The sequence below is a fragment of the Nuphar pumila genome, chromosome 13, assembly GCF_984573655.1.
Source record: "Nuphar pumila chromosome 13, dmNupPumi1.hap1.1, whole genome shotgun sequence".
Classification (NCBI taxonomy): domain Eukaryota; kingdom Viridiplantae; phylum Streptophyta; class Magnoliopsida; order Nymphaeales; family Nymphaeaceae; genus Nuphar; species Nuphar pumila.
Genome location: NC_143261.1, coordinates 2856655 through 2871076, shown reverse-complemented (window position 1 = coordinate 2871076; position 14422 = coordinate 2856655). Strand labels below are relative to the sequence as shown.

General features: G+C 40.9%; 1 protein-coding gene across 1 annotated transcript; it reads right to left on the bottom strand.

The window, feature by feature from the left end:
* On the bottom strand, positions 1–10091 carry LOC149817511 (uncharacterized). The gene is made up of 2 exons (XM_089984185.1): positions 8098–10091; positions 1–878 (listed from the first exon to the last, which is right to left on the bottom strand). The coding sequence occupies exons 1-2, from the start codon at positions 9538–9540 to the stop codon at positions 501–503; spliced, it is 1821 nt and encodes a 606-aa protein (XP_089840311.1). The 5' UTR covers positions 9541–10091; the 3' UTR covers positions 1–500.
* Positions 10092–14422: the final 4331 nt, after the last annotated feature.

The following is a 14422-nucleotide window of genomic DNA, read 5'->3' as shown; positions in this document are numbered from 1 at the left end:
GGAAGAAAGATCAAATTTGAATTGCAAATTTCACATACTGAAGAAGGCGTTTCAAACAGTAGTCGTACACTAGAAATAACAAATGCAACAATCACAGATGGATGGCCAGCAATACATCATGACTGAGATGAACGGTTTACACTCTTTCATATATCAAAATGATGTAAAGTCGAAGTGTAACGGTTGGTCCATCTCGTGAGATGGAGGGTGCTATTGACCACGGCCATCAGACAGAAGTTCCACTGTGGCATATGGCATTTTGGCATCAATCCATAGGAGGGATTTGAAAGCAGAACAGCAAAAAAAAATGACTAATCAGTTCGCATCCATGCAATGGTGGGGCAGAATCACCTCCTAAGTTAAGCTCCACCAGAAGACTGATCCAGATCTTCTACCATATCACATGGGGAGCAATTTTTTGATAATTCCTGGTCAGAATTCTTTCTTGATAATTAAAGCCAAATAAACTGTCTAATGGTTGTGGCACATGAGGCAGGGGTTTAATCTTCAAGGTCACTAGCTTGCAGCATCTCGGAATTCCTGGATGCCTGCTTCTTCCCCTTCTTGTTCTTGGCCTTCGCTTTCATTCGTCGCTTTTTCTCCTTAGCATCTACCCAAGTGTAGTCCGTGGGTATGAGAAACGGATCTACATCATCTCTCCATTGGCTCTCCGTGGATGCCAAACTGCTGTTTGGTTGCCCTCGACTTCCTCTCATCCATGAGATCCATGAAGATGAAGATTCAGAATCCTTTGTCTTGGAATCCTGAAAATGAGCAGGGCTGGAGAGAGGAGTAGAGAACTCCTCCACTGGCTGAAGCTCCTCAAACTTTGTAAAGGTGACAAGAACTCTAATGGTGGGTACAATTGGAATAGCAACCTGAAATACATCAAAAAGAAGAAAAAAACTTTAGAAAATTTAGCAACCCCAAGGTGGCAGTTGTGTAAACTGTTTCAGAGTAACAGTTCAAAGATATAAAAACAAGTTCATATTACAACAGTAAGGAGTTTTTTTTTTGAGTCATCCATATCTTTAGTCAGGTAGCAAGAGTCAGCCAACACTAACAGGGCCCTTGGGTCTTTTATACACCCGGAAGGGATTCCAATAATCTCCAACACTATACAACCCAATTTCCTTGCCACCAGCATTGGATAACAAGTTAATTATCGTAATTCATAAATAATAGGAACGAATTGCACGGTGCAAAAAGTAAACAAAATACAAAGTGAGAGGAACAAAGAGAATGGCATATGAAAATCTTACTGTACTAGGTGCCCAACACCCTCTGCCAAAAGGCAATCAAACAAGAGAAAAGAAGTCACAGATCAACTCTATGTTGAAGGCACACTGGATGAGAGAGAAACAACTTTATCAAGGAGAAGAATAATAGCAAAAGGTCTCAAACGCAGGAAGAAAGTTAAAGACAAACTTTTAGGCCAGTCCATTTCACTGACTAAAAATACAGAACAGAAACAAAGAAAAAGGTTCGTTTGAAACTGAAATATAAAACTAAGCAGATCTGCACAGGCAGAGGTTTTCTGTAGGCAGATATCCTGCCTTCCAGCTTCTAATTTTTTATCTGATTAGATCGGAATTGGTAAACATTACAATACTCTAATTGTAAGTCCAACACTTGAAACCAGGTAAGCCAGCAAAGTGACCTGGATGGGATTAGTTTTTGGCTTAATTTGGGCAAACTCATCCAAGATAATTCAACCTTGATCAATTTGGTCTGATTTGTCTTCTACATCCTTCCATATGGATAGGACATAAATGAAATGAAATGGTGGTCTTCCACAAAAGCACGAGAAACCTTCAAAAGAGTGTCGATTGCAGACACCTCAAGCACAATCCATAAAAAGGTAAAAATGAAAGAACACACTAAAATAATAAATGTTTATTTCTTCACAAGAGATACTTAAAAAGCATTGTGATACAAAGGAGGTGGTCACCCATATATATACAAGAGAAGAGTGAGGTGGGAAGAGCTCTTCCTAAGAGTCTTTGGTCCTAGTCCAACGACTCTATTTGTAGCCATTGGACTAGGTCCAACGAGACCAACTAGTTCAAAATGAACTAGAAAATAAAAGAAGTCTGCTAAATGAACTAGAACACACTAAAATAAAAAGAAAGAATAAAAGAAAAGAAGGAAAAAATAAAAGAAATACAAAATATATTATATATGTATTACATGTTATATTTTAACACTCTCCCTCAAACTTACGGTACAATGAGTGAAAGTTTGTTTAAGAGAAAGTGAAATCTGAGTGCAACGAGAGGTTTGGTGAAGAAGTCTGCTAATTGATACTCTAATGTAACATATGATAGATCAATGGTCTCATGTAGATATTTCTCTCTGACATATTGACAGTCCAACTCAATATGTTTGGTGCGTTCATGAAATGTTCTGTTGCTTGTAATATAGATCGCACTCTTGTTGTCACAACACATTTGTGAAGCTTGTATTGCTTCAACTCCTATATCAACAAGCAGACGTCTGAGCCAAACTATTTTCATGGTCGTGGTTGCCATGGCTCAGTATTCAGCTTTAGTGGACGAGAGAGAAACCTTCTACTGCTTTTTGCACTGCCACAAAATTAAGGATTCACCTAAGAAAACACAAAACCCAGTGATTGAGTGTCGATTATTGGGATGACCTCTCCAGTCATCATCAGTATAGGCAATTAAATCTAACCAAGATGAAGCAGACAAAAAAAGACCTCGTGAAAGAAAAGACTTTATATATCTAATAATACGTAAAACGGATTCCATATGAACAAAGGTAGGAGCATGCTGAAACTGACTAGCTGTGTGTACAACGTGTGCTATGTCTAGTCTAGTAATAGAAAGATAGGAAAGTGCTCTGATAAGCTGTCTGTAAGGAGTGGGATCATCGAGAGGTTCTCCATCATCAATTCGCAGTTTAACGTTGACAACTTCTGGAGTGTCCACTTTCTTATCATCTGTAAGGCTAAACCTGAAAACAATATCAAAAACAAATTTAGATTGAGATATCAAATACCCTCGAGAGGAATAAGTAACTTCAATTCCTAAGAAATATCTCAATAAACCTAAATCAGTCATTTCAAAATGAGTTTTAAGAAGCTTTTAATGTTTTCAACTCTCTGTTTGTCGCCTTCAGTAATGATCATGTCATCCACATAAAGAAGAAGAAGAATAATCCCTGCATCAGAATTCTTAATAAACAAAGCAGTGTCAGTCAAACAAGATTGAAAACCAATATCAATCATAACATGACTAAATATATCATACCAGGCTTTTGATGCCTATTTAAGACCATAAAAAACTTTTTCTAAACGAAGAGCTTAATCCTTAGGGATACTAATACCAAATGGGGATTCCACGTACACTTCCTCAACTAGATTTCCATTGAGAAAAGCATTTTTGACATCCATTTGAAATATGAACCATTTTCTAATGGAGGCCACAACTATTAATCTTCTTATAGTGGTCATACGAGCAACTGGGGCAAAAGTTTTTTCATAATCGATACCATACTCTTGGGCATACCCTTTGGCCACTAATCGGGCTTTATACCTTTCAAGAGTTCCATCACTCTTGGTTTTGAATTTGTAGACCCATCGACAACCTATAGGTTTTTTTACCTATAGGAATATCTTGAATGGTCCAAGTGTTAGCCTTTTCTAATGTGTCCAATTCTGTTTTCATGGCTTTTACCCATTCTATATGGTTTTTGGCTTGAAAATAGGATGACGGTTCTACGTATGATTGTATTAATGCAATAATTGCCCTGTATGCGAGTAAAAATGATTTGTATGACAAATTTTTTAGGAGGTCTAGAAATTCTAGATGACCTTCTGGTTGGTACTTCGAAATATTTTTCTAATGCACATGGAAGATTTGACCCTCTACGTCTTGAATATTGTAGACTAACGTCCCTATTTGTTTGCTCTTCAGTATCATCTTTGTGTTCAACAACAATAGGACTTTGATCATTGTCAAAGTCACATTCAAGATCTCATTCATAGGATTTTGAAGTCAAATCTATTAAAAGGGAATATTCAGTGACTTCCTTGGGGTTTTTCGAATTCAAAGAAACATTCTTTCTCTAGGAAAAATATATTTCTTGATACATATAATTTTTCATTTTGAAAATCAAAACACCTATAACCTTTTTTATTATTGACATATTCTAAGAAGGCACAAAAAATCGCACGGGGAGAGAGTTTATCATTCTTATTAGTGAAAACAAAACACTAATATCCAAAGACTCTTAATCTAGAATAATCAAGATATAAGTTCAGTTTTTTAATTGGAGTTATATTTTTCAAAGAAGAAGATGACATTCGATTAATAAGATAGGTTGCAGTTAGGGCAACTTCCGTCCAAAACTCTTTTTGAACTTGATTTGCTATTAGTAAAGTCCTAGTAGTTTCCATGATGTGTCGATATTTACGTTCGGCTAGGCCATTTTGTTATGATGCATGTAGACAAGACCTTTGATGTGTAATGCCACGTAAGTTGAGAGTCTTTGAATTTTTTGGACATAATTTCCCCCGCTTCAATCAGTGCGAAAAATGAAAATATCATTTTGAAATTTATTTTTAACCATTTTATGAAATGTTGGAAAATGTGAAAAAACCTCATATTTGTACTTAAGGAAGTAAATTCAACTATGCCTAGAATAGTCATCGACAAAAATAACATAATATGCATATCCGCCTTTTGAAATAACTGGTGCAAGACTCCAAACATCCGAATGTATTAATTCAAGTGGTCTAGAGGAAACAAAAGTTCTATCATGAAATGATAATTTTTTTATTTTGCCAAAGATACAGTCTTTACAAGTAAAACTTTCAGAATTACAAAATTTTCCTAAACTTGAAAAATGTTGGATTTTAGATATACGAGGATGACCAAATCTTTTGTACCATAAGTCCAACTCTAGTTTCTAAACATTATAACAGAAAACATTCTTAGGCAATTCCAAAAAATCTATGTAATAGAGTCATCATTCTCTATGGCCTTCCCCAATCAGCTTCCCTGACTGACGATCCTGTACCGAACAACCATGAGAAGAGAAGAAGATATTACACCCATAATTAGAAAAGATATTTAAATTCAGTTTACGGATATATCTAACTTCTGGGATAAATTTTTTTTTTTGTTTTAAGAAGTTTTTCAAAACTTTCTATTCCTTCTATTTCAAGAGAGGTCCCATCAGTTGTGAAAACTTTTGACACACTTGAGTTACTTTTAAGACATTTGGATAAGCTATTGACATTTGGGGTCATATGAAAATAAACACTAGAATCAAAGAGCCAAGGAAAGTTATTGGGATCGGAGAATGATAAAACAACTACTCTAGTTGAGGCTTCAGTTAAGGTGGATGCTCCCTTAAGAAGAGGTTGAAGAATTTTCATCAATTGAGCCATAGAAACTGGTGCATCTTGATCCGACCGAAGCAACCTTCTTTTCATATCTTCTCTTGAGCTTAGGACATTGAGGCCTATAGTGCCCCAATTCATGATAATGATGACAAATGACTTTTCTTTTGTCAAAATCACCACCTTGTCTACCAAAGTGAGGAGGCCTATAAGTGTGCACATAGTTACTCAGTCTAGACACAGCTAGAACAGTCATCTTCAGTTTTTGAAGTATTCTTCCTAAGTTCGTTTTCCTCCATAGTTAGTTCCTCTATCGTTTCAATGATAGAGAAAACTTTTCTACGATATAGAAGAGCTGATTTGGTCGACTTAAATTTCGGTCTTAAACCGTTTATAAATTGATAAAAATGTTCTATATCGAGTTGCTTTTGACGAAGCTCAATATCTTCGAAACAATACCATTTTGGCTCAAGAAAAGCCAATTACTCCCAAACTTCGGATAACTAATCATAATATTCTTTAATAGTTACTTTGTCTTGTAAATTGCACATATGTGCAATATCTTTGAGGGAATATATATTTTTAAGATATTCCCGAGCTTTATCGACATGCTCAAATTTAACAAGACTAGAGCATTTTTTGATGTCAACGCTATTAATTAGCCATGACATAATTTTGGCGTGCCCTATTCTTCATTCTTTCCACTTTTTCTCATAGGTTACCAATGCCTTGTTCTTCTCTCCTTCCATGAGAGGTACTTCTTTGTCATTCTCAACTTTTATGAGAATTAGTTTTGGTTCCAAATCAGAACCATCAACTATACCCCATACCCTTTTCCTCAAATGTACTGCTTCATGATTAAAGCCCACATTACATAGTTGGTGTCATTTAATTTCATGGGTATGATGGTGATCTTATCATTGTCATCTATCTTTTACAAGGGTGTAAAAAAGAAAGAATAGATGAGAGAAGAAAAAGAAGAGAAAGAGAAAGATAAGAGAAGAGATGAATGAGCACAATCACACACTTTCGTAACCAAGCTTCCAACAAAGTCCATTCCTTCTCTAAAATGATCCCTTGAGTCACGAACAAGATGATAAACACTCTTTGCAGGGGGGAGCACGGAAAACGAAACGAGAATCTTTAAGATCGAAAGTTCTACAAGGCTTTGATACCATGAAATGAAATGGTGGTCTTCCACAAAATCACGAGAAACCTTCAAAAGAGTATCTATTGGAGTCACCTCAAGCACAACCCATAAAAGGGTAAAAATGAAAGAACACACTAAAATAATAAATATTTATTTCTTCACAAGAAATGCTTAAAAAGCATGGAGATACAAAGGAGGTGGTCACCCATATATATACAAGAGGAGAGTGAGGTGGGAAGAGCTCATCCTAAGAGTCGTCGAACCTAGTCCAATGACTCTATTTGTAGCCGTTGGACTAGGTCCAACGACTATAAAAATGTTCAAGATTTAACTAGATCTTGACCAACTAGTTCAAAATGAACTAGAAAATAAAAAGAAAGAATAAAAGAAAAGGAAAAAATAGAAGAAATAAAAAATATATTTATATATTATTTTATTAATATATATATTATATATGTATTACATGTTACATTTTAACAATAAACTCATTCAAGAAAGCATCAGTTTCCTATCACACTTGAGTGACTTCTTATGAGATTCTTCTCACAAAAAATTTACTTGTCTTTCTTCTAATTAACATGCTTAACACAAGTCTCAAGGCTTAGTTGACCTTGACACATTTCTCGATATTTTTCTCACGCTCTCCATCCAGATTCTGCTGACTCAAAATACAGTTAAAGCTTCCAACCCAGGAATTCGTGTCAGGAAAGAGGTGACACGGTTGAACAATTTCTACAACTTCAGCATCAGCAGAGGCAGAAAAATCATTCCAAGATCAGACCAATATACTTTTTGATTTAGCACCAAGAAGGTGTCAACTTGAAGGCCCAATAAAACATCATTAAACAAAATCAACCTGGTAAGGCTTTGAAAGCATAGTTTAACTGGAACACATGCCCATCATAACTAAGAAGTTCCATCTCTTCATGCGCTTTCTCAAAGACTTTATGCTATATGATTGAAATGATCATACTGGAAAGAGAAAAGATGGTTCCTTACTTTGGATGACTTTAATGCATAATAAGAGAAATAAAAAACACTTCTGCTAAGACCAAATCCCATATCTTGAAAATCTGTACAGTACATGGCATACACAAAACAGATAGCTTCTAACCCCATTATACACGGAAGGCGGGAAAGGGGAAAGAAATTCAACAACAATATCTCATATCCTCAATATTTAGAGGATTCAACACCAAATCCATCCACTAGATCTAACAGTGTTCGTCCAAAATTAAGCAAACCAATAAAGTTTTGGGAACCAACTTCCCAAATTTCTATTTCCATGCCAGCGCACAATGGTTCGGCAACAAAATTATGGTCTCCCAATGCCATTTAAGCAAACCTACAAACATTTGGGAACCCACTTCCTAAATTTGTATTTTCAAGCCAATGAACAGTGATTCAATAACAAAATTATGGTGTTCCAATGTAACAACAGGATTCCCATTATCATTATCATCAGTTCACCAAACAAAAATCCAAGAAAATAACCCAAACGCCACAAATTTGATCATGGAAGAAGTGAAAACAAAAAAAGGGATTAAAAAATAGAACAAGAGGCAAAAGGGAAGGATACCTTAACGGGGAACGTTCCCGGCGGCAATTTGGTGGTAAAGAGCTCCCTCAACCTCCTCACGGCTTTCACTTTGTTAGCCAAGATATCGAGCAACGGTAACAACTCCTCCGTCTTCAACGGGAAATCTTCTGTCAACCAAAGCACCGGCCTCAACCCCTTTCTGTACTCGCTCTCATTCTTCCCATCACCCAAACCAGCAGCAGCAGCACCACTCTTCTTCTTCTTCGTCATTGTTGCCGTTTTGGGCGTGCTCCCCACTTTCTTCCCGGTCGCCGCCCGATCCCCGTCCTCCGCCAATTTCTTGCCGTTCCCCCCAAACCACCCCTTTCTCTCCCTCCCTGCGGCTGCACCGCCGTCGCCATCCCATTCCTCTTCATCCGAATTCCCACCCGCCTTCAATGCAGAGTCGAGCTGCATCCTCTCCTCCGTGGTGAGCAGATCCTCCGCCCTGCCGCCGGCACCGGCATCCTCCTCCTCGGCCGCTGCAAAGAGCTCGTCGTCCGTCATCGCCCCAGGGACCTTCCTCGACTTTACGCTCACCGTGACGTGGTGCATCTCGTAGACCCTCGCCTTCCACGCCCCGACCGTCTCCGTCCGGTCCTGCCTCCGCCAGTTGAGGTGCGGCACGAGCTCCGCTTTCGTCACGTCGATCCCCGGCCGGTACATGTTGGTCTGCGCCATGAGCGCCACCTCCCGCGCCACCTCTGCCTCGCTCGGCCGCGCCCCTGCGCCCTCCAGCGCGTTGGCGACCTCCTTCTCGCGGTGCGCCAGCACGATGAGCGCACCGGCGGGGATCCGGCCGGAGGCATCGCCCTCGCCAAAGAAGATGAAGCTCTGGTCCGACCGCTGGATTCGGAAGCCGTCGAAGCCGGCGAGGGTCATGTCCGCCCGGAGGTTGGCGCCGCGCTTCCAGATCCGGTAGGTGTCGGACGGGGCGATCCGGCTGATGAAGGGGATGACAGAGCTCTCGAAGTGGAAGGAGATCTCCATGTAGAAGTCGCGCATCCGGCCGGCGGCGGCGACGAGTCGGGGGAGCCGCCGGCACCACTTGGCCCAGGCGAGCGGTTGGTAGTGGCGAGCGATCGCCGCCGCGACGGCGTCCTGCCGCGAGCAGACGGCCTCCTGCAGCGGACTCCAACCCCGCTCGTTCTGCAGGCTCCAGTCGGCGCCGGCCGCCATCAGGATGTCGGTGGCCACGGCGTCGCCCAGCCGGACGGAGACGTGCAGCGGCGTCTCCCGGCCGGGGATCCCCTCGCGGACGTCCACCACCGCCGAGACCGCGTCCGCCCGGAGCTCCGCCGCCGCCGACTCCTCCTCCGTCGTCACCAGCCCGGCCTCAGGCAACCGCGGCAGCGCTGCCACGATGCGCCGCAGCGCCGCGTGGTCCCGCCGGAGCACCGCCATGTGCGCGGGGCTGTGCCCGTACCGCGACAGCTCGTCCATCTCAGACCACCAAACGACCACTCCTCCTTCTCGAGTCCTTTCTACGAATTGAAGAGTGAAAAAGGAATCAGAAGTCAAAAGACCAAATCTTGACAATGGATTTAAGGCAAGAGAACGCCAGATTCTCTGATTGAAGGACCCTTTCAGATCGGAGACGGCGTGTTTGGATCCCCCCAAGTGGGGGAGAGACGATCTGAAGCACTATTTCGCCATTAAAAAAGCAGACATCTCTCTCTCTCTCTGTCTCTAAAAAAAGGAAATGATGGGGAGGGGGGAATGGAGGGTACGGAGGAGAAGGGAGTAACGAATTTGGGTCGTCCCCTTTTTGCTGCTGCTACTTCTCTCTCTTCCTTTTTGTTGTTTTGGTCTCTCTCTCTCTCTCTCTCTCTCTCTCTCTCTTGGGGGTGGTGGGAATTGCCCAGGATTTTGGTGAGGGGATTACGGAGATGGGATTCCTCTTGTCGTTGGTGGTGTGTGAAGTGAGCTGTGAAAGAGATGTGCTTTGCTTGTTACGAAGGGAATTGCCCTACACTGTGGTGTGGGCGGGATTCTCTTTCTTTCTTCTTTCCTTTGGTTTCTCAAATGTGTTTTGGTGTCCCCTCCTTTGGTAACATACTTAACCTCTTTGTTTCTTTGCTTGTTTCTATTTAATTTGCTTCCTTTCTTGTCATCTCTCAGCTGCGCCAGCGTTCCCTTTGGTCACGTATTTAATCTCTTTCTCTGCTTGTTTCTTCTTTGGGAAGTTGCATGAAGCATGGTGTTGTGGCTGTGTAAGTGTGTAGACAGAGAGTTGGATTTGGTGCATATCGGCAAATTGTTCTTGCTTTTTTTGGTTGAAACTGCTGTGGTTTTTTTGTTGTTGGTTGATAGGCCTCGCTTTGAAATTCGTACTCAGCTACGAAGCAACGACGGTGGCTGTCCATCATCGTGTGTTATGGACGGCCATCACGATGAAATGACTCCAAAAATGCATTTTTGGGTTTTAGCGGCAGTTCTGGCGGCTAGCGCATGTTGACATTTTAGAAGGATGGTTTAGTGGCGGTCCGTGGCCACTAAAGGCTTTTTTATGCAATTTTGACATTGTTTACACATTTTTTTTTAGGAAAAACAAAGTGTCTATCACTTGTGCGGATGGACACTCAACATCATTCCACTATGGATTGTGTCGGTTCTCTTGTGACTTATTTTGTAGAGTTGTGTCTAAAGTATGTTTTGCTTTGGTTGAATCATGATGTAAGTATTGAGTCACTTGTAACTTTTTTCCAACCACCCTTGCACTTTGGTTCAGGTTGATCAATACCTTAAAGGGTTTGCCTATATATCTGATCTGTAATGAGCCTGCGGGCAAAATAGTGAAGGAATACAAATGCGTTGAGCTTTCTTTGGTCACCCTTGTTGTGATTACCTTCAAGTGATTGCAATTTCTCTTCTTTTCTTCTCTTTCGCTCTCTTGCACTCCCTATACTTAAAGCTTTGGCAGCGGCAAGCGAGCGATCAAAAAAACTTGCGATGGTAAGGAAAGACCGTCGTATCACACTGGCCTGTTGAAGAAATAGACTCATGACAAGTGGTATCAGAGCTCATTCTCGAGCTGAAGAAGGGACTCTGAAGTCAGTGTCGAGAGATGCACCGACAAACCACGATTTGTGAGCAAGACATCATGACGCCTCAATACAACTTGCGTAGCACCAAAGGTAAAGCAATGGCCAAAGCTGAAGAGATGGGTTCACTTCGGAGCCATGAGCAAATAGCCGAAACTGTCAATAAATTGATGGCTGATGTAACTTCTCATGAGAAAGCTATTTCACACGCAGTTGAGTCATTCAGAGTAATGAACAATGAGGTAACAAGCCTGCGAGAGCATGTGAACTTGCTGATGGGACAGGTTACGTCGTTGACTACGATAATCATCACCTTACAAACTGAAGTAAGGGAGCTTTAGTTTAAAAACCACACTCAGCAATGGACAATGACTCTAAATGGCAAAAATGATGATAGGCCATCAAAGATAAATGTGCTGAGACCAACAAAGTTCAATGGTTTCAGAGACAACAAGGTCATAGAGAATTTTCTGTTCCAGATGTAAGACTATCTAGATATTCAGAATATACTGGCCGATGACCTCAGGATGAAGGCTGCAGTAGCTCTGCTTGACGGAGATGCTATAGCCTGGTGGAGACAAAAATATAGCGACATAGAAAGAGGGCATTGTATAATTGATACTATTGAGGCCTTTAAAACTGAGCTACAAAACTACTTTATATCGCAGAATGTATAATGCCAAGCATATTGGATGGTATCGAAATTGAAGCACACTAGAGCCTTGATGGATTACATCAGGACGTTCTAGAAGCTCATGTTGGATATACCTAATATGCCAAATGAAGACAGACTCAACTGACTTATTGTGGGACTATAGTCGTGGGCACAATCCAAAGTGAAAAGTAGCAATCCTGAGACTTTGAAAGATGCATATGTGACAATCGAGCGCCTAGTGGATACTCAGGGCAAGACCTTCACTCCATCGACCAAGGCCGATAAGAAGCCAGACCATGGAGGCAAGAAAGAGGATCGACACGACAACAAGGGTGAGGCGTCGACCCAACACCATTTCAACAAGAAGTAGACTTACAATAAGTACAATAATGACAACAAAGGACGGGTTATAACTTGTTGGTTCTGTGGCGATAGGCATATCGCAAGGCAATGTCCTAAGCGCCTTGTGAAGGACAACAAATATGCCAATGCAGTACAAGCACATAGTAGCGACACTGAGGTCATGCAACCAAGGATGGAAGCTATGCAATCAGTTAATGCAGTCAGAAGCTGCGCAGTTAAAAGCATACTGGTTAGCAAAAAACTCATGTATTTAGAAGTCATTGCGAATGGAAAGTCTATTACGACAATGATAGACTTCGGAGCCACGCATAACTTCATCTCGTAGAAAGAGGCAGAGCAGTTGAGCTTGAAGCCCAGACCAAAGCAGAGGACCATCAAGAGAGTGAACTTTGAGACCAAACCCATCATTGGTGAAGCAAGGGATACGGCTATCCAAATTGGGAGTTGGGTCGACAAAGCCAATTTCTCAATGGTGCCCCTGGATGATTTTTGAATGATTTTGGGCATGGAGTTTCTTCGCAGCCAGAATGTGATGTTGCTGTCAAAGTTTAACTCATTGATGATCATGAGACAAAACTCTTCACACACGGTGCAATGTCTTACACTTGAAGGCAAATCTTCAATGCTATTTGCCATGTAATTGAAGAAGGGTGTCAAGCAGGGAGAGCAGACATTCCTAGTTGTTGTGCGCACCGAAAAAGGAAAGGTGGAAGCAACAGTGTTGTCGACCCTTCCCCCATTGTTGGCAGAGTTTCGAGAAGTGATGTCCCTGGAATTGTCTAAGCGTCTGCCACCGAGACATGAGGTCGACCACAGGATTGAGTTGATCTCGAGAGAAAAGCCCCATGCTATTGTCCCTTATCGCATAGGATCGATTGAATTGAAGGAGTTGCACAAGCAGCTGGATGAGATGTTAGAAGCAAACATCGTTCGTCATTTGAAAGTATCATTTGATGCCCTTGTACTCTTTCAGATAAAACATGACAACTTCAAATGGCTATGTGTAGCTTACCATGCATTAAATAAGGTCACAATGAAGAACAAGTATCTGTTGCTTTTGATAGCAGACTTGTTCGATCAACTAGGCAACACCCATATCTTTTCAAAGCTGAATTTATGATCGGGTTACTGGCAAGCGAGGATTGCAGATGGTGATGAGCCAAAAATAACTTGTGTCACTCACTATGGTGCCTATGAATTTCTGATCATGCCATTCGAGTTGACAAATGCTCCGGCCACATTCACAATATTGATAAATAAGATCTTCTACCCTTATTTAGACAAGTTTGTGGTAGTTTATCTTGATGACATCGTGATCTATAGCAGCAACATGGAGGAACATGTCGGGCACATGAGAACAATGTTTCAGGTGCTGAAGGATAATGACTTTTGTGTTAAGCAAGAGAAGTGTCTCTTCGACCAGAAAGAAATCAGCTTCCTTGGCTACATCGTGGGGTGTGGGTTGCTGCACATGGATGAGCAGAAGATAAGAGTCATCCAGAAATAGAATCCGCCAACCAAAGTGTCAGAGTTGCGATCATTCCTTGGCTTGGCAAACTATTACCTACGGTTCATTGAAGACTAGTGTAAAACCCATAAAATTTCGATAATTATCAAAATAAATAAATATTAAAATTCTGCAAAATAAGTACGGTAATGTGATATGGATTTGATCCAAATGGATCTTGAATCCAAACAGAATTAAATGGATCCAATATTTGGATTCAGATACGATGAATGGATTCAAATCCTGGATGTATCCGAAACCCAATTAGAATCCAATTCGATCTTAATGGATGCAAATAGGGTCGAATCTCAATCAAGATCCAAAAACATAGTTAAAAAGTTCAGAAGATCTAAAATATAATTTTAGATCTAACTCGTATTTGAGATTTGTCAAGAACCAAAATCGTATATAAAGGAAGTAAAAATATTTAAGTTGCAAAGGAGTTCAACCAAGAAGGAATTGGCCTAATGGTTTGGTTGGTTGCCTCTAAGGGAGGAGAACTCTGGTTCAAATCTCTTGGGCGCCAAAAATTTGTGCTAAAGAAAAACGTTTTCATCAATAAATGCTCAACCGCCATGAAATGATTAAATGAAATTATGTTGCAAGAACTTGCAACCAAATGAATCACGGCGCACTGGTGGGGCTAGTTACTTCTTAGGGAAGAGAACCCCAGTTCAAATCCCCTTGTGCATCAAGCCATTTTGACAATTTTTTTTTTCTTTTGGCTAAAATTCAAAATGGTTCATAACTCCTCAT